The sequence below is a fragment of the Mus caroli genome, unplaced genomic scaffold (assembly GCF_978045245.1).
Source record: "Mus caroli unplaced genomic scaffold, Mus_caroli_1 scaffold_10, whole genome shotgun sequence".
NCBI lineage: Eukaryota > Metazoa > Chordata > Mammalia > Rodentia > Muridae > Mus > Mus caroli.
In genome coordinates, this window is record NW_028227265.1 from 107,456,453 (window position 1) to 107,476,850 (window position 20,398).

The following is a 20,398-nucleotide window of genomic DNA, read 5'->3' on the forward strand; positions in this document are numbered from 1 at the left end:
AGATGACTAGAGTTCAATTACTAGCACCCATACTGGGGTAGCTTACAACTGTCTGAAACTCCAGCTCCAGGGTATTCAATACCTCTGGTTTCCATGGGCTCCTGACTCACATGTACATACCCTATCCAACACACACTCGTAATTAAAAAATAAAGTATATTTTAACATGAAGAAGTTAAAGCAAACCCAGAAAACTTGAGCATATTCAAAGGTCCAAGTAAGTCCAAAATGCCAGAGATGGCATTTATATGCATGAACTCTGTCCTGGGCAGTTTTAACTTGACACAACCTAGAGTTATCAGAGAGGAGGGAGCCTCAATGGAGAAAAGTCTGATATGCTTTAGGTAAGCCTGCGGGAGACATTTTGTTAAATTAGTGATGGATGTGGGAGGGCCCATTGTTGGTCGTGCCGCCACCTATGGACAGGTGGCTCTAGGCTCGATAAGAAAGCAAGCTGAGCAAGCCATGAGGTTGAGCAAGCCAGTAAGCAGCACCCCTCCCTGGCCTCTGTGTCAGTTCCTCCCTCCAGGTGAATCAGGTGCCCCTATTTGAGTTCCTGTCTAGAGTTTAGTGATGGACAGCAATACGGAAACATAAGCCAAATAACTCCTTTCCTCCCCAAATTGCTTTGGCCATGGTGTTCTGTCATAGCACTAGTAGCCCTAAGACAATCTTATTATAATTAAATGGTATTAATTTTTCCCCAAAGGTCAGATACCATTATCTGCTTATTTTATCAGCCATCCCACTGCAGGCATTAGGAGAAAACTCCAAAAAGAAGAGAATCAGACCCACATATTCTAGGTTGTTCTGAAAAAAAAAAAAAAAAAACAAACAAACATACATTTGCTTTTGTGGATTTCAACAACATAAATAAAGACTGTCCAAAAGACATGGGGAAAATGTTTATAGACATGAGAACAAGCTCAACAAATGATATTAATCCTGGGAAGAACGTATTTTCCAGGCTGGTAATGAACTCAGAGAATACCAGGTGGCAATAGAAGACTTAAAAGGAGCAACACACTGCAGCTGTGGGAAACCACAGACTGAAAGGGTTGCCTTCTGTAGAGATAAGAGGAGGCTTTGCCGCCTCTGTAAAGCATTACCTCCAGGGTCAATACCCTGTCATAGCTCCAATGGTGCCTATCTTTAAAGGCTTTGAAGAGTGTTACCCAACATTCTCTGAGAAAGGCCCAACTCAAGTGATGACAGATGACCACACAAGTGCTTCCGGTGAAGGTCTTTCTATTATGTAGGTCTGTCTGGCCTGGAATTTACAGCAAGCTGCCTCTTGAGTGCTGGGATTAAAGGCAGGCGCCTTGATGTAGCAGGAAAAACTTTTTTTTTTCATTTTCTTTCCAACATTGGGCTTAGTCCCTGGCTTAATGGATAACTCCGGATTCCTTACTAAATGAATTTATGTATGACCAATGCTAATAGAAATAACCCAGAGCCAAAAAAAAAAAATAGGACTTGCCTCACGACTTGCCCCTTGCATGACCAATGACAAGGGGTGACTTTGAGTGTATTCACCTAAAAGTAATAAAACTATAAAGCTCATACTTACCTCTCCTCATAAATTTGTAAAGCATGGCTATCTAGGATGTATATGAATTTTATTAAAAAGCAACACTGTTAGATGAGGCTTGTGAGAGATAAATGTCCCCTGGTCTTTACTGACCTCCTTTTAAGGGCAGCTGAAGAGCGACTCCCACTGTCTAGATGACAAGAATTCAACTTGTTCTCTAGAATAAAACCCTTACTATTGTAAGCTTAGCTGTTACAGCCTTAGAAACACTTTAAAGACAAGAAAACTTCCACATACAAACTTCAAAAAGAAGCTAAAGACAGGCACACAAATGAGGATGTTGTGATCTGTAGAGATAAGAGGAGGCTTTGCCTCCTCTGTAAAGCGTTACCTCCAGGGTCAATGCCCTGTCATTTCAGCATGAGCCTTTAGCTCTGATGGTGCCTATCTTTAAAGGCTTTGAAGAGTGTTATCCAACATTCTCCGAGAAAGGCCCTTTAATACAGTTCCTCATGTTGTGGTGACCTCAACCATAAAATTCTTTTTTGTTTCCACTTCATAACTGTAATTTTTCCAGTGTTATGAATCATAATGTAAATCTGTGTTTTCTGATGGTCTTAGGCAACCCCTGTGAAAGTTCATTTGATTCCCCTCAAAGGGGTCACTACCCACAGGCTGAGGACCACGGTGTGTCTTAAATTCAAAAATAAGTTTTATTTAGAAATCTAACAGTAATTTTAACCTTCTTATATAGTAATTTTCTGGATTGAATTTTTAAATTTTTCTTTATCTTTAGGTGTGTGTGTCTGTGAGTTATGTGTGTGTCGGTGTGGTGTATGTGTGTGTGTTTGTGTATGTGTGTGTGTGAGGTATGTGTGTGTGTATGTGTGTGTTTGTCATGTTGGTATGTGCATATGTGTATTCTTCAACATTTTTCTTTTGGCACTGTTGGTACTCAATGTTTTTAATCTCATACTAACTCCCTGTTGATCTGCTTCACAATGCATTTATTCTTCAAATTATTCTTGTATTTTTTCCACATTCTTGACATGTAACCACTGTTATTTAACTAAGTATGGGATCCCATCATTAGAAGCAAGCTATATGAGGATGGATCTCTTGGGACAAGCACGGCCTAGCTCATCCTGCTCTCACTCCTGGGGCTGCCAGTAAGCATTTTTAATCCTGTAAAATCTGTGCCTCTTGGGATATAGGACAATTTCTAACTAACTTCCCATGATATAGGGATTTCAACCAACTCTTCCTTCAGTGTCTAATGCCCCCAGCCCCAAAGATGAACAATTCGGGAGAGAGTCTGGCTCCTCTCATAGACAAGGACTTCACCTCTCACCAGCGTGTAAAAAGGTACAGGAAAATGGTCAGTATCCTTCATCACCCCCGAAGACTTCTGAGACCACAGCTCTCAGGAGAGCTGGGTGTGGCCAATGATGCATCAAGATTAACTAACAAAGGAGACAAACCAATGTCAGAGGAGACTGGAAACCCCTAACAACCTAACAGGTAATAAAATAAAGCATTCCAAAATGCCCACAATCTCCAACCACTAGAGAAACCAGCTGCTGTGTAAACGACTTATGAAGGTCGTGGTGCACGGAGCCCAAAGCTTTGGAGCATCTGACCTGTCCCATGTCCCAGTTCCCTAGCTTTTCTTATTAATCCCTTTCTCTTCCTCTATAAACTGTCTCTATTTCTATTACTCTATTACTGTCTATTCATTCCTAGTCCAAATACATATACACATACATCATACACATCAATCATACACATCATATTTCTATACACATACCATAGATGTCTGTGCACTCTGTGTATGCACAGCTCCCAGAGGCCAGAAGAGGGCATCAGAGTCTCTGAAACTGGAGTTATATGGTTGTTAGCAGCTATGTGGGTGCTTTGAATCAAACTAAGTCCTCAGGAAGAGCAGCCAGTGCTCTTAGTCACTGAGCCATCTCTCAAGTCCTGCCCCCCCACTTCATCCCCCCACCCCTGGCCTAATTCTAGGAATTGATGCTTTGGGGTTCCTACCCTACCTGGCCAGGTATCATCACCACCATCATCATCATCTCTTGTTCTCAGCATTTGAAGTTCTCAGCATATTAGTTAAATAGAAGGAGCTGTTATTGCCAAGAATTATCACCACCACCACCACCACCACCACCACCAGCACGATAATCATCATCATTAATTTTCCTTAGATGCCTGTTTGTTTTCTAAGGAGAGACAGAAAGGGTAAAGAGAGACAGCTGGGGAGGTAGGGGAAGGAACTGGGAGGAGTAGGGGGAGGGGAACTGTAATCAGAATATAGTGTGTGAAAAAAATCTTTTTTCAATAAAAGAAAACCAAAAAATAAAAAGAGGATACTAAAAAAATAAATAAATTGCAGAAGCAAGTACTTAGAGTTAGGGGCAAAGACAAATCACCCCCACACACACCAAGCCCGTAGAGGGAAGAAGGAAGCCTTGGTGATCTTGAATTTTCAAAACTGACAGACTTTTACGTGTTTTCAATGAATTCATGCTTAAGTGCATTTCTTTTCTTTCTTATTTATTTATTTCTGTAGTGAACCATTAAGACTTTGTTTTGTTTGTTTAAGTTCTATGTGTACATGTAGCTGTCTGCTCTGCATGCATGTTTGTGCCCCACATGCATGCCTAGTGCCCGAGGCGGCCAGAAGAAAGCCTTAGATCTCCTGTGACTGGAGGAGTGACAGTCGGCTGTGAGCCACAATTTTGGGGGCTGGTGTGTGATGCCTAAAATTGTGTTTGAAGTTTAAATGGCTGTGCGTAAGAGATCCATAAAACAAAACTACCTCTGACCTGTAAGCCCCACTTGTCCAAGGACATAATTTCCTGGAATGCGGTGGGCTGATGTTCATGTACGGTAACAAGCCACGTGTTTTCATTTCTGTAAACAAACGTTGGTTAGTTACCCCAACCGCATCCGACGTTCACATGTACGTGGGAGGGGTGTTAACAGGAAACGTCAGGATGTATACTGACCTCTGACTGGACGAAGGTGAGACAGACGTGCATAGCCTTCTGGGTTTCTGCCTTTATAAAGTAATTTGGTGCTGTTCTCTGGGAATCCCAGGTGAAAAAAATTCACTTGCCTCAAATTTGGCTCAAAATTTATAGCGATAGTTTTATTCTCAACCAGCGAGTAAGAATTAACACCGGGAATTGAACTCAGGTCCTCTGGGAGAGAAGCCAGTACTCATAACTGCCAAGCCATCTCCCCAGCCCACCAGTAAAATCATTGCACCCGGGTAGTGTACCAAGGAGTAAGGATGATCCAGTAAGCGAAATCTTGAACCCTACAGGGTAAAAGCAGGCACTGGGTACTACATACATACTTCCCATATCCAGCTTCCCTGCCACCACAGCCCACTAGAAGGTCTTTTGTGACTTGCTTTGAATTTACAGAAATAGAAACACATGTTGTGTGTGTGGGGGGGGGGGGGAGGTAAAGCAAGGAGGGCTTACAGAGCGATTTCTGCTTCTAAGACATCTGCATCGCATCGTTTCTTCCTGAAAGGTAACTCCGAGTTTCAGGACCTGCGGTTCAGTGCTTCACCTGAAGCCCGTGCGTGCATGCGCAGTGAGATCTGGCTCCTTGGGAGTTTCAGGATTTCTCAAATTCACTCACAGAATCTAACCATCCACCATGTCTCATGCTGTAGACTGTCCGTTGCTGGGTCAGAACGGCCTGGCCAAGGCTCACTCTTTCTATCAGCTCACTCCCCATTACCAATAAAAGATTTCTTCCTGAGCTCCACTAAAAGAGTTTCTTCCTGACTTGTTTAGCAGAGGATTATTTGTTGACAGGCAAGACCCGGCTCACACCGCCCTCTTTCTGAAGGCAGGACTTAACTGTCCACAGGTAAGAAGGAGCCGCTGAAGTCACCGACCCAGAACTGCCCCCTCATCCCAAGAGCTCTGTTTTATTGCTTTCCTGTCCTTGAGACTGCCCTGTTCTCCTAAATCTGTCTTTCTCACTCAAAGATTCCTGTGCCGTTTTCCTGTTGTTTATTAGATGAGCGAATAGAGTTTAACCGGCCGGTGACATAAGATCAGGAATCTGTGACTTTCCCTGAGAACAAGATTTTTATATTAGAGTCAGCAAAGTAAGGAAACTGTTCTCATCAGAACTCATCAGTAGCCTCTGCAGCAGAGCGAGAATCTGCATTGCCTACAACTTTATTATTCTTATCCAATCTCTCTCTCTAGATGTTATACCCCTGGAAGGTTTTGAGTATCTCTGAAGCAATAGATGCTACTTCAATTCCCTGGAGTCAACGCTGCCCACAGCTCTGCTAGCTGTTCAGTAATTCTTCACTGCGTTCAGCCTTGGAGCCTAGAATTCAGACAATGGCCTATAAACAGGCTGTTCACTTCTCCAGAGTGTGACAGAGATCGGCTGAGAGCAGTGATCTGGCCGTGGCCCTTCCTGGGAGGAAAGGGAGGCTTACGTTAATAAATACCTTAGAACATGATGAAGCCCAGAGCCTCATGCAGGGAAATCATTAGAACTAATGTTTAACTTTATCAGACTTATGGCTAGGTGAAAGGAAGAGTTATTTTGAGCTGAGCAAAAGCAGAAGTCTGAAAAGGCGTGGCTGTAAGTTTGGCATGTGACTGGGGATATTTATGAATTACCAAGTGTAACAACACAAAATAGTAAACTTACTTGAAACATGAAATATTCTGTGAGTTTTTGGTGCCTGGGCGGGGTCATTACTGAGCCTGATGTGTGTCGGTGGTAGTGTTGTATGGCGATGTCAGAGGGTGAGCAGGAGTAGTTCATCGTGTGGGCGTGTTAGTGAGTGTCTTCATAACAGGCATCCTAGTTTGCTCTTTGTTCATATGGTAAAACACTGACCAAAGGCTGCTTGGGAAGGAGGGTGTTTATTTCAGCTTACAGGATATGGTCCATCATTGAGGGAAGCCGGAGCAGGAACCTGAAGGCAGGAACTGAAGCAGGGACCATGGAACATCACTGCTTACTGGCTTGCGCCCTCCAGCTTGAGCTCACCCCGCTCTCTTAGACAATTCAGGGTCACCTGCCTGGGGTTGGCATCTCCCACTGTGACCTGGCTCCTCCTATATCAAGCAGCTATCAAGAAAATACCCCACAAACTTGTCCATAGGCCAGTCTGGTGGAGGAGGCTCTTCAGTTGAGCACAGTCTGGTGGAGGAGGCTCTTCAGTTGAGTCTCCCTCTTTTCAGTTATGTCAAGTTGATATCTAAGATCAGAGGTGATCGGGGAATTCCTTTATTACATCACTCAGGTTGTTTCCTGGGTAATTCTAAAGCTCTTAAGTTGATAACATCAAACCATTACAAAGGCAGAACACTTGTCTAGCATGCTCAAGACTCCTATTTTAATCTTCAGTACTGAAAAGAGAAATAACAGACTTAGTTTCATTTAAATCTCTGTTCATGCCAAAAGATTTGATGACCATTTTATAAAAAGTGATTTTAGTACATTTAATGTCTTATATATTTGTGACTGGAAATGTGCATGTATATGTGTGTGTGTGTGTGTGTGTGTATAATATATATATATTATGAAGTATGCAAAATCTCAAGAGTTAAAGCATATAAATGCAATCTATTCAAAGTGACAGGTAAGCCTTCTGTGTGGAATACATGAATCATATTGAGATGCAACGGGTGTCAGTAAAGTTCTTTTGGCATCTCTACTGTTTTAATGAGTACCATTCAGTTGAAAATATGCCATTTGGGAAGTCCTGCTGTGTCTAAAGACCTCGTCTACACTAAAGTCCTTGTCAACATCTATGGCTTTGACCATTTTGTTGTAAATATGGTATGTGCTTATGCACCAGAAAATGAGTCTGTCTGTGGTCACCAGCACTACATTTTTAGAAGGTATGTATCTATTTAATGAGTATGTGTGTGCACCACATGTGTGCAGAAACCCTCAGAAGTGAGGCGAGGTCACTGGGACCGGAGCTACAGGCAGCTGTGAGTCATCATGTAGGTGGCGGGACTTGAACCCAGATCATCTGTAAGAGCAGCAAGCTTTCTCAGCTGCTGAGCCATTTATCCACTGTCGCACTAAGCTTGTGACAAGTCAGATGTTCTGGTTTTGTTAATGATAAAGGCCTATTTTCCTACTGACTCAAAATTTCTAAATTTTTATTCAAAAATAGAAGGTTAACGCATATATGGCTTCTGCATAGCCATGTGATCGTGTTTAATTGTCACTGGCTCCTTTATATGTCAAACGTGTTTGTGTATGATGTACTACACAGTGTATGGTGTACTACATAGGACTTCTCAGAGGCAAAGTTCACAAGAACAATCTTCCAAGATGTGTTCCAAACTAGATTTGTTAGTGGTCCTGACCCTTTCCAGGTCTGTATCCATGTGTTTCTAACTATATCATGGCTATTATCTGTAAACAAAGATAATCAGACATGATCTAATACGAAGTATACAAGCAATAATAATAAATGGCAAGGCACTGGCCATTGGTCCTTAAGGAGAACATCTGTATCTTAGTCACTCTTCTGTTGCTGTGAGGAAACAAGGTGATCAAGGCAACTCTGACAGAAGAAAGCATTTAACTGGAGACTTGGTTACAGTTTCATTATGGTCAGAAACATGGTGGCACACAGGCATGCATGGTCCTGAAGGGTAGCACAGTGCAACATCCTGATCCACAGAGAGGAGAGAGAGAGAGAGAGAGAGAGAGAGAGAGAGAGAGAGAGAGAGAGAGAGAGATCCATCTGGGTCTGGCATAGGTTTTGAAACCTCAAAGCCCACCCCAAGAGATACCTGTTCTCTGATAAGACCATGCCTCCTAATCCTTCCCAAGTAGTGCCAGCCCCTGGTTACTAAACTTTTGAATAGATGAGTCTACGGGGCCATTCTCATTCAAACCACCATAATCTGTAAACAAGGATTTAATTTTTAAGTTACCTTTTCCTGAATATTTACTCTTGTAGGTCGTTATTTTGTAAAACTTTGTCATTGTTGTCTGTAAAATAGTGCAACTTTTAACAAAAAAGGAAAGGAACGGTATTTCTAAAAATTTTAGAGCCCCCCTCGTCCTCTTGCGACTCAGCCTCTTGGTATGGATCCGTAGTCTCCCTTGTTCTTCTTCACCACCCTCCTCAAGCACTCCTTCCTAGCCTGTCTCTATTTCTTTGTGACTCCATGCCCATTGCAGAACCATTCTATACCAAGTGCCTAATCAGGGTGCCTGTGCTCTCCTTCTCCTCCGCCATTCTGGAGGACACGCTGAAACAGCCCCTGTTGCCCACCTAAGTCCCATCTCCCAGCTCATCTTAGTCCCAGTAGGAACCTATGGTCCCCCATCCCCCCAGTTCTTCCTCACCAGTCTCCTCCGCCATTCCTTCCAGACCATCTCCTATCATTTGTCATACCCTGCTGACCATAGAACTGCTTTGTGCCAGGGACCCCAAGCCACCACACTGGACTGGAACCCGGATAGCCTACCTATGCCTTCCTCCATTCTGAGCTCTTTAAGTTACTCTAGTCCATCTTGCAAGAGTGTTGTGGCTATTCCTTCCAGCCTACCTCCCTTACCTTAGAGATTTCCGCCATCCATAGCAAGACTCAGGGTACTCCTAGGTCTGCCCCTCATCACCTTTTGTGGAGCCAAACACCAAGTCCTACTACAGAGATGCCCAGAGTCAGTCCACTTCCCATGCCCATCACCCGCCCCACACACTGAGCCTAACTGAGATCGCTTGGAGTCTGAACTCAGAGTTCTAAACAGAACTTCAGATCTGTGACCAATGCTAAAAGCCAGGGTACCCTAAGACCAAAAACCAACCATCCACATCTATCAGATGAGGGTAAAAGCATTAGATAAAAACAACAGCATCCATCTTTCTGCTGCCTGAACACACCTTATGATCAAGGACAGACATCTGTCACCTTAAAGGAAGAGGATGACAAAAGGTATTCCAAGCAAGTGACAGGCACACAGACAGGCATTCAAACAGACACACAGACAGGCAGGCAGACAGGTACACAGACAGGCATGCAGGCATGCAGACAGGCAGGAAGACAGGCACACACAGGCACACAGATAAGCATTCAGATAGGCACAGCAACTTTAATATATGATAAAATAGGCTTCAAACAAAACTTCATTAGAAGAAAGGGAAGGACACTACATCATTAAAGGAGAAAAATCCACCAAGAGGATATTGCAATTCTAAACATTTATGCACTAAACACAAAGGTACCCAGTTCCACAAAAGACGCCTCTACTTCAGAGCTGCTGGAATTATCAACACCCCAGATTTAAAATTATATTATGCATCTATGGTAATAAAATTAGCATGGTGTGATAGTTTGTATATGCTTGAGCCAGGGACTATTGGCATTATTAGGAGGTGTGACCCTGTTGGAGTGGGTGTGTCACTATGAATGTAGACTTTAATATCCTAGTCCTAGCTGCCTGGAGGCCAGTATTCTGCTAGCAGCCTTCAGATGAAGATGCAGAACTCTCAGCTCCTCCTGCACCATGCCTGCCTGAATGCTGCCATGCTTCCTGCTTTGATGATAATGGACTGAACCTCTGAACCTGTAAGCCAGTCCCAATTAAATGTTGTCCTTGTAAGAGTTGGCTTGGTCATGGTGTCTATTCACAGCAATAAAATCCAAACTAAGACATTTGATATTGTCATAAAAATAGGCATATTATGGGGTATAATTGAAGACCCAGACATAACTCCACATGCCTACAGACACCTGATTTTTTTGACAGAGAGGCCAAAATATGCTGTCTCTTTAAGATAGAAATTTAAGAGGATGTGCAAGGAAGGGTGAATAAAATACAGTGTCATACAGGAAATCAGAATAAGGACCTAATGGGAAGGGGACTGGCAAGGCAGGGTATAGGACAGAATGTGGAAAGGGACAGCTAACACTAAAGGCCATTTGAAAAGCCACGTAGACACCTGCTACTGAGGAAGCTTTCTGTAATTCATAGACATATTAATAAAACTTAAATGCAGTTACTATATGATGGGGAGGGGAGACAGTGCCCAACTAGACATCATATGCTGCCAAATAAAATGCTCAGCCTCAGAATAGGTTATGTCGTGTGAGTCACTGGCCAAACATTACGGGCTAGTATCAATATTATTTGTTGTCCTCCATAACCTAATGTAACACTCTGTGGCTGAAGACACCGTATACTTACGTCAGCAGACACGGAAAAATGAACTTGATGCTTCATCCCTATTGACTACCATTGATGATGCTGGAAGGTGTCCTGCACACTACCAGAGGAGAAAGGTAACCATCACGTTCATCCAGCTATAAACTGTGACCGACAACTATGACCTGCCTGCAAAATATACTGGTACAATGTCGTCACAAATTCTACGGAAGCAATCAACCAACCACCTTTTGATTTGGACTCAGTACCCCTTCACGAGATGGGACTTACACCTGACACTGTTAATGAGGCAAAGAACCAGAGGCTTAATAGGCTATGGGCTTGAGGAAGAATCTACTATAATTATTCCAATAAATTAACATAGCAAAATACTGATTCCTAATGCCCTATTACTACATCCATAGGTGAGGGTATTGCGACACCCTTATCAGAGAAGCTGCTTCTTAAAGTACAGGGCTAGACTTTGAAACACTCACCTCTAGAGCACACACACTGGACAACGTGCAAAGAGTTAGCCTTTGAAGCACTCATCTCTAAAACATACACCCTGGATGACATGCAGAATATTACAGACTCTGAAACTCTCATCTCTTAAGTGAGATGTCTGTATGACACTCCTCCTCTCAAGCCTCAGGACTCTATATGGATGAGAAGGTAGAGAGATTATAAGAAGAGCCAAAGGTGACAGATACTCCAAGGAGGCAGCATCTTCCAGACACAGCACGATCAATGCTCACGTGAGCTCACAGCACCAGCAAGACCTGCAGAACTTCAATACACGCAAATAAAATCCCAGCGCGGAGAGAGGGATGCATACACAGTACCATCCCTGGCCAGGAAGCTATGGAGTGCTCAGGAATAGTTGGCCAACACAAAAGGAACTCCGTGGGCTTGGTTTTTGTCTTGTTTTTCATTTTGTCTGTGTGTGCGTGAGCGCGCACAAGAGAACGAATGTGAAGTAGAGTGAGTAGGGAGAGGTGGGGGGATCTGGGAAGAGCTGAGAGGAGGGAAAGAATATGACCTAAATATATTGTATGAAAAAATGTAAAGGAAAATTTAAAAAAGAAATTAACTACATTTATTTGGCATGTGTCTACTTGTCAGAGGCCATGTTAGAGTTGGCTCTCTTGTTCTCCCACATGGAACCTTGGGATTTAACTCAGATTGTCAGTTTTGGGGGCAAGCACCTTTGTCCACAGGCACCATCTTGCTAACTTCTGAACATACTCTCTCAATACTATTTACTCATTACTTGGCAATACTATATCCTGATCATATCCATTTCAAAGTCTCCCCTCTCACTAGCCTTGAGTTCTCTTTTTTTTTTTTTTTTTTTCCAGAGCTGAGGACCGAACCCAGGGCCTTGCACTTGCTAGGCAAGCGCTCTACCACTGAGCTAAATCCCCAACCCCGAGTTCTCTCTTTTTTATAATTCTTTATTTATTTTTACTTTATGTGCATTATGTTTTGACTGCAAGTACATCTGTGTGCAGGTGTCAGATCCCCCAGAACTGAAGTTACAGACAGTTGTGAGCCACTATGTGGGTGCTAGGAATTGAACTCAGGTCCTCTGGAAGAGCAGCCAGTGCTCTTAATCACTGAGCCCTCTCTCCATCTCTCCATCCCCAAGTTCGTTCTCTCTCTCTCTCTCTCTCTCTCTCTCTGTCTCTGTCTCTCTCTCTCTCTCTCTCTCTCTCTCTCTCTCTCTCTCTCTCTCTCTCTGTGTGTGTGTGTCTCTGTCTCTCTCTCTCTCTCTCTTGGTTTTTCAAGGCATGTTTTCTCTGTGTAGTCCTGGCTGTCCTGGAGCTTACTCTATAGACCAGGCTGGCCTCGAACTCAGAAATCTGCCTGCCTCTGCCTCCCAAGTGCTAGGATTAAAGGCATGTGCCACCACTGCCTGGCTCCAAGTTCTCTCTCTTAAAAGATGTCTTTGTAACTCTCTAAGTTCATTATTGAAATGTTTGCCAAGTTGACTGATCTTTCAGCTTGACCTTGTGTAGGTGACCACAGCAGCAGTGACTTCATGAGTGTAGCAGTGTGTCATATCTAGAAGTCAGACCTTAGAGGCACTGCTTCCTATACTCCGATTCTTAACACCCTTCTTCCATGATGCTCTCTCTGTGCCTTCGGTTGAGGGAGTGCTGGATAGGTGTCCCATTTAGAGTCAACACTCAAGAGTCACTTACTGAATAGTGTTGTTGAAATGCTAGCACATCAGCCACAGGGAGGCAGAACCACAGCACAAGGATCAACTCTTCTATAACTCTTGTTGCTTACGACTTACCATGCAGGCCCAGTTAACACCTGCTTCTCTGTTCACCCTCCTCTACCACAGGATCGGATCAGATGGGAGCATCTCATCCCAGACGTGAGGTGCTGGCCGTTGAAATCAAACCAGCAGGTGGTTGATCAGTGATGTCTTCAGAGAATATCCTTCAGAGGCCAGGGAGAGAGTTTTCAGAATCAAACCTCAACCCCCCGGGGATGACAGCCTCTGCATGCTATCCCAACACTTGGAAGGCTAGACTGAAGCAGGAGGATGGTCATCAGTTTCAGATCAACCTAGGCTTCACAGCAAAACTGCCTCAGAACCAGAATGGAGCTGCCTGTGCCAGCTCTCCCAAAGGTAACCCAAACCAAGGAGAAATGGCTCTTCTGTGTGGCGACCTGTCACTAACTATACGCAGTTGTGAATGAGACCTCCTTATAAGAGGGTATGTTGCCGGGCGTGGTGGCGCACGCCTTTAATCCCAGCACTTGGGAGGCAGAGGCAGGCGGATCTCTGAGTTCGAGGCCAGCCTGGTCTACAGAGTGAGTTCCAGGACAGCCAGGGCTATACAGAGAAACCCTGTCTCGAAAAACCAAAAAAAAAAAAAAAAAAAAAAAAAAGTGGGTATGTTTACAGAGACTGGTGAGGTCTGCAGCACCGTGGAGAGATTGGAACGTTACAAGTCCAGAGGCTAATTACCTCATCTGGAACACCCATTGCTAACCCACCTCTGTGTCAGAGCTAACCTTCTGTGGCTAAGAGATTAAAATGAAAACCCAGCTTTTGAAATCTATTAACTTGGCGGGCTAACATCTTCCACCAACCCAAAGCTAAGAGTGTCATCAGAGAACATCTGATGATTCACAGACTAACTTCCCCCATCTTGCTATAATCATCTCTCTGAGGTCTCCACTGATGCACTTCAAACTTACCTTGATTTAGTCCTTAAAACTGTACAACGTCTTAAAACTTCTTCCATGTTGGAACATTATATTCATACATGCTTCAGAATAAACTATGATTTTTTTATTCCTTTGAGGAGGTGAGAGCTGTTTCTTTGGATGATACAGTGTACCCTTGATTTCCACTTCCACTTGTATTTGTGTCAGGTACAGGAATCTTTTACCTCAAAATAGGAAGTGAAATAACTAAAAGGGGGACCGCAGTTGTCCTGACCGGAATGGAAGCATGCTAAAGAAACTTCTGAGCTCCTCCTTCTGCCTTTTAAACTGCCGACATAACCGACCCCGAGAAATTGGAATCTCCCCCAGGAACATCATCTGAGGCCACGTGGGAGCCTGTGTAAGAAAGCTGTGACCGTCCCGTGAGCTGTGGTTGGGGCAGAGTGCAGAATGTTCTTCCACAATAAGTGGCCTTCTAGAAATAATTGCAAACCCCATAAAAAGTGAATGCTTTCAAAAGGGGCGACATGAAGGGTATGGCTTGGGATGTCCATGTTCTCTCTGTGGGAAGGGTGGGGTCCTGGGAGGGATATTCTTGGCTTTTTCCCACAGGTGCAAGGATGATAAGACATAATACCAAGTGTTTTTTTCACTTGCTGTTCTTGTATTTGCTTAAGCTCTCTGTAAACATCATCTCATGTTTTGCTTGCTCTAATAATAAAAGAGTGAGAAGTTCTTTATTTGCTCTATTCTTGAGTTCAAACGCTTAGAGTCCCCAGGTTATCCCACAAAGATCTTTGGCTTTCAATTCAGGGAGACTTTGTTAGCCTTGCTGGTTGCTGTCCAATGCTGGGAATGGATCTAAAAAGCCAGTAAATGTCAGAAGCCTCAAGCCACCGTGCCACCCGTCAGAGGAGCAGAGATTTCACACCGTTCTGACAAACGCCACATCATAGGAGAAACTGGAGCCTAGACAATGATGGTGGACCAGAACATACATTGAGCATGACTACTTAGTTATGTATACCACTTGCCTTCCACTTAAACCCAAACCTCATGGCAGGACCCCAAAATTAGACTTGGATCCGCAGAGGTATGGGTGAGAGAGATTAGATCGCTGTCTTTCCCCAATGTAGTCACATTGAATAAACCTCTTTTTCTCCTCTTCATTGGTAATTGTATCGTGAATTAGGCTATGGAAGGTGAGTGGCTGAACCTGGCTTGTTAGAGGCAGGGGTGGGTGCTGGTAGGTGTGTGTGGTGTCCTGGTGGAGGAGACAATACCCAGCCTCTTGACCTAATAACTAGTAATTTCTTTATGCTCCCAGTGCTGAAACTCCATTTTAGAGAGACAGTGCTAGTTTTTGTTTTGTCTCTGTACTCTTCCCTCTCCTCCCTTCTTCCTTGAGGGGGATGGTAGTGTGTTACTTTCTGAGGAGCATCAGGATGGTTTATTATTCTTAATACTGAACCAGGAGCGGTGGGAGGACAGGGAGGCAATTCTTAGGACAGTTCCTAAGTCAGCACTAGTCGGGGCTCAGCAGATTCTCCCCTTTTAACTGCCTAGCCAGTCGGATCAAGCTCAGCCTAAAAAGTGCCAGGGTGAAGAAGAGCTCTTCAAGCCTCCAGGTCCCGCGCTGCCAGGTCCAGCACCTTGGCTGGTTGTGGCTGCGTCTCTGAGAGCTAGTGGCTCGCGCGTCCCCTTTAAGAGCCGTCAAGTGCCCGTGACGTCAGGGCAGGAAGTGTTTGAGGAAGTGGCGCTGGGGTGGCTGCGTGGGGACCCCGAGTTTTCATGTCCTCAGCGGGTGTCGCTGGCGGCCCCGCGGCCCCTGGGGCAGGTGAGTCCCACGCTAGGGCGGCTCGCGGCGCGTGGACCGGCTCGCCCGGGTGCGCGCTCCGCCTCTCCCCGTGGATCCGTGGCTGCGCGGTGCTCGATACTGAGCGGACCCGCCGGCCGGCCGGCCGGGCCGCCGCAACTTTTATTTGTTAATTACACCGGTGTCCTAGTCTCCCCTTGCAGGGCAGCAGCCACTGCTGCACCCCGTTGCTTCTTGAGCTCCAGTGTTCTTCTTACTCTCAACTTGTCCTCTCTCCCTGCTTGCTTCTAGAGTTAGCAGGGCATCGATATGAGCTGGTCACCGTCCCTCCCAACCCAGACATGTGGAGCCTGGGAAATGAAAGAACGCCTGGGGACCGGGGGATTTGGAAACGTCATCCGGTGGCACAATCAGGTAGGGCTCTGGGGCACCAGGTAGGGCTCTGGCACCAGGAAGGTGGGTGAGCTTTCTTGGCGCCTCTTCTGGCCTGGCCCGGTGTGAATGGGTGGATCCCTGCCTAATCTTGGCGTGGTCCAATGGGAGCGTAAGAAAAGGGACTGCAAAGGGGACCTGTGAGCTGCTAAACTGACTCTTAAAAAACCTTAATAACCATGCCACTTGGGGGGGGGGGCGAATAAGCTGTCATTCCAAGTATTTTGAAATTGTATTTCTACTAATATTTAGATTAGCACGTAATACATTACATTGTGATAAATGTTGTAGAATACAGGCAGTGTTAAAAGATGAGAGCAATAAAAAACATTTTAAATAACTTTATTTAAAATATTTTAGGTAGTTGATAACGCCAAGGTTTTTCTTTTCTCTTTCTTTCTTTCTTTCTTCTTTCTTTCTTTCTTTCTTTCCATGTGCCGCCATATAATGCTGAGTATGGACTGATTTCTTTTTTGGATCTAATTTTTATTCCTATTATTTTAGTCCTTATGTGTCTGATGTGAGTTGCTCATGTTAAAAGTTTGTGTTCTTCCCAATTTTTTTTGTTTGGGCTGGCAGTAAGTACGCTGAGATTCTTGGCAGGACTCTCTTTAACTCGCCTGTTTACTGTAGGAGACTTATTTTATCCGATTTGGGTAATGAGTCCATCACAATGCCTCAGGAGCAGACATTACTTGTGATGTTTCCGCTAAAGATCACTTACTAACCTCAGGATACTTGAGTATCAGACGTGATGTGTAACTATCAAACTTGGGGGTCATGGCCTGTGCCCTAAGCTGGGTCCTCAATAAGCCAATTAAAATAGCCAAATTAATAGTGGAAAGCAAGGGATTCATTCACTGAGGTCACATTAGGAAGAAGGACAGACAGACCCCCCCCCCCAAGTCCATCTCCATGATCCTAAAATTAGATTAAGGTCTAAATAGAACGCCAAGGATATGCACATCTAAGCAGTACCGAGGTCCAGCCTACCACTGGCCTGGTTTTGTCATCCTGTGAGATTTTTCTGAGAATGTGTTAGAAAGCTGTAACCCAGAAGACAATTTCCCCCTCTGGCTGGGAGCTTTTTCTCTCCCAACATGAAATTTCTGGGGAATTTCCCATTTCTCTGGCATCCAATGTTTAAAAGTATCTCTTTAGAATATCTTCACTTCTGCCAGACCAGTTACTCAACCTCCTGATAGACCCCGAGGGGAGTGCTGTCTAGAGGCCTATTTTTCTATTTTAGGATTCCAGTGTTGGTCAACAGTTGGAAAACATATCAAAACGAGAGGCCACCCTTCTAGGGAATCCTTCCTAAAAAGCTAAAATCAAGGTCTTGACTCAAATTGAGTGGTCCAGGTGAGAGACCAGCCAGGTTGATGGTGGTGATGACAGGAAGAAATAGGCAGACTGAAGAGATATTTAGGGGTTAATGTGAACAGGACTTGGGTGGATAGAGAGGGCAGGGGTTGGAGTTCGGGAGGAGTCTGGCTGAAGTGGTACTGGCTGAAGAACCCGCCTGCTTAGACCTGGACATCCTCTACTGTCTTCATGGACTAATCTCGGGGAAGCCTAGGGGCTGCTTTGGGTGCATAAAAGCAATCTTTAACCCACATCTAAGATCAGAAGATGTGGCATGTCTTCTGTTGGACACGCCCCTGTTCCAGGCCTCTGGATGTATGCAGCTGAAATATGCTAGTTGTACTTGGCACCAGACATCCCCTTGCTACTTCATACACTGCCTCTTGTCTATAGGCATGAGAATATTTGTAGCTGTCACAGAGAAGTTTCTTGAAAGACCCTGAGTCAGAAATGGGGCCCAAGAACCAGGATCACTGATGCAAATATATGACATGCCGCGATCGGGCTAGGTTTCTTACATGCTGGGTCTGTTTGGCGTTACCTTGAGCTGCGTATCATCCCTACCTTTCTTACATGCTTTCATACCGGGGTCAACAGCTTTAATTTCTGTTTTATAACTGAGGAATTGGAAGCACAGGGGAGTTAGGTAATATATTGAAAGAAGCTATGCTGTTAACACATCTATTCCGATCCAGACGCTATACCCGCACTGTGGCTTCTTCTAGATGGAACTAGAGTTTAGGACACATCCTGCATATAGCCGGCTATTTTGTAGGTACTATTTGGTTCTCCGCAATCAATCCAAGCCATTTTGAAATGACGCTACTGCCACTCCCTGGGTTCCAAATACACACAGTGTGGCCTTGTCAGTCTTTGTTGCCTAGGTGCACCCCTAAATCTCACTGAAGGTTCAGTGCAAACCGTTTGTGCTTCGGGTAGGCTACTGTTTGCAGCAGACCTTGAGAGACAGAGAGGAAAAAAGATACAACTCCGGGGACCTCAGCCTCCAGCTCCTTTTGAGGGTAAACGGGAAGGAGCCACACACTCTCCCCACCACATAGCACTTGGTTGGAATCCTTACTGTCACTTGCTAATTCATGCATTTGGGTCACAACTTCTGGTTGAATGCATGAATAGACCCTCATTGTGACTGGAAAGACGTGAGGCAAGTACACCGTGGAAACATCCCAGGATCCTTTGCAACTATTACGTCATCGGTGTGCTCTAATAGGAAAGAGACTGGCAAACCTGGGGAATCCGTGCTCACGTAATGGGGAAATAGAAACCATGCTGGTTGTTAGAAGGCAAGGGGTTATCAGTTATTCTTCCTGTGAAGTAGTGCTAAGCTTTTCTGTAAGACTAAGGTCACTTCCACTTACAGTGTGGCCTTGGAACTCAGTTCCCAGTGAGGACTTATTACGAATGGGCCTGAGCTCCGTGCAGGCAAAGGAAGAGATGACACCAACCTTTATTTGTTTTTACCTACATTGAATGGATTCTTAAAGCTATGACTAAACGGATAGTCATAAAGATATGCTCATGTGTGAAAATACTAATGACTAATGCTCATTAAGAATCCTTATCATTTGCCTGCTGCGTGAGGCAGCAACACCTTTAACCCGTGTGCCCACCCGGGAGGCAGAGGCAGGCCAACCTTTGTGAGTTCAAGGCCAGCCCGGTCTACAGAGATAGTTCCACCATAGCCAGGGCTCCATAGCGAGATCCTGTCTCAAAACAAAAACAAACAAACAAAATCCAAAACAGGTGCTGGCTGTGACAGGTACTCTGTCCCTATTTTCCTGCTTGCTCAGTAGCAGGGGAGACTTTGAGGGATTGGAACTTCATCAAGTTCTTGAGAGGAAGTGGACCTCAGACGACCTGTCGGGAAAGGAGACACTTGAGTGGGTAGAGCGGTGTGTACGGAAATGATAAAGTCATGGCTTGCCCAAGGCTCCCGAAGGATGAGACCCTTCATTTTCTTTTAATTGGCATGCCTGGAAGGGCTGAGTTTTTCTCCATCTGTGATAAAGTGCCAAAGGACTGCTGGCCTCTGAGCCCCATGATTGCTTGCCCAAGGAGGCGGGGACACTTTTCTCCTTAGAGCCTGGCCTGGCCTCTGTGGGTGAGATGGGAGCCCACCATGTCATTGTGTGTCTGTTGCAGGGAGACTGAAGAAGCTGTAGCCCTTTATCATAGGGACAGGTTGTGTCCACCACTTGTTATGTTGGGAATAAAAATGAATCTAGACCATTTTTTTTTAAAGAAAAATTATTTATTTTATTTCTTGAGATTATAATTACACATTTCTCCCCTCCTTTCCTTTCTCCAAACTTTGTCATCTACTCCTTCTTGTTCTCTTTGAAAATATGGCCTCCTTTTTCATTAATTACTTCTATACACACATATATATGTTCCTAAATACATAAATACAACCTGTTCGGTCTGTATAAGGTTATTTATATACATGTTTTCAGGGCTGACCACTGGATAACCAGTTAGAGTGTCTCTCCCATTCTGAGCGTTCCTTGGTTACCTGTACTTATTTGTGTAGGTTTGAGGCCTCCTGGTTTTCCCCTGTCCACGTTAGCATGTCCATTACTTTTGTTCTTGATCAGTTCATACTTAAGCAGTCTTGTTAGCAGGACTCTATCGATGTAACTTCTGACACTGCTAGGAGAGGCCTTCTCATAGCAACCCCCCCCCCTCGTGCCCCTGGCTCTCGAATTCTTTCCGAGACCTCTTCTGAACTGACCCAGAACCTTAGGTGCAGGGGTGGCATCGGAGAGTGTCCCAGACCTTTACTTTTTAAGTACTCATTTGAGGGTTTTTTTGTACAGTGTATTTTGGTCATATTTACCCCTCCCTCCCCACTCTCCCCA

General features: G+C 44.6%; 1 protein-coding gene across 1 annotated transcript in view; it reads left to right on the forward strand.

Moving 5' to 3' along the window:
• Positions 1 to 15,622: 15,622 nt before the first annotated feature.
• Ikbkb (inhibitor of nuclear factor kappa B kinase subunit beta) overlaps positions 15,623 to 20,398 on the forward strand; it is a 47,757-nt gene continuing 42,981 nt past the window's right edge. The window contains exons 1-2 of the mRNA XM_085844085.1: positions 15,623 to 15,743; positions 16,014 to 16,136. Coding sequence (XP_085700211.1) covers positions 16,032 to 16,136 — 105 coding nt within the window. The 5' untranslated portion in view covers positions 15,623 to 15,743; positions 16,014 to 16,031. The remainder of the gene's footprint in view (positions 15,744 to 16,013; positions 16,137 to 20,398) is intronic.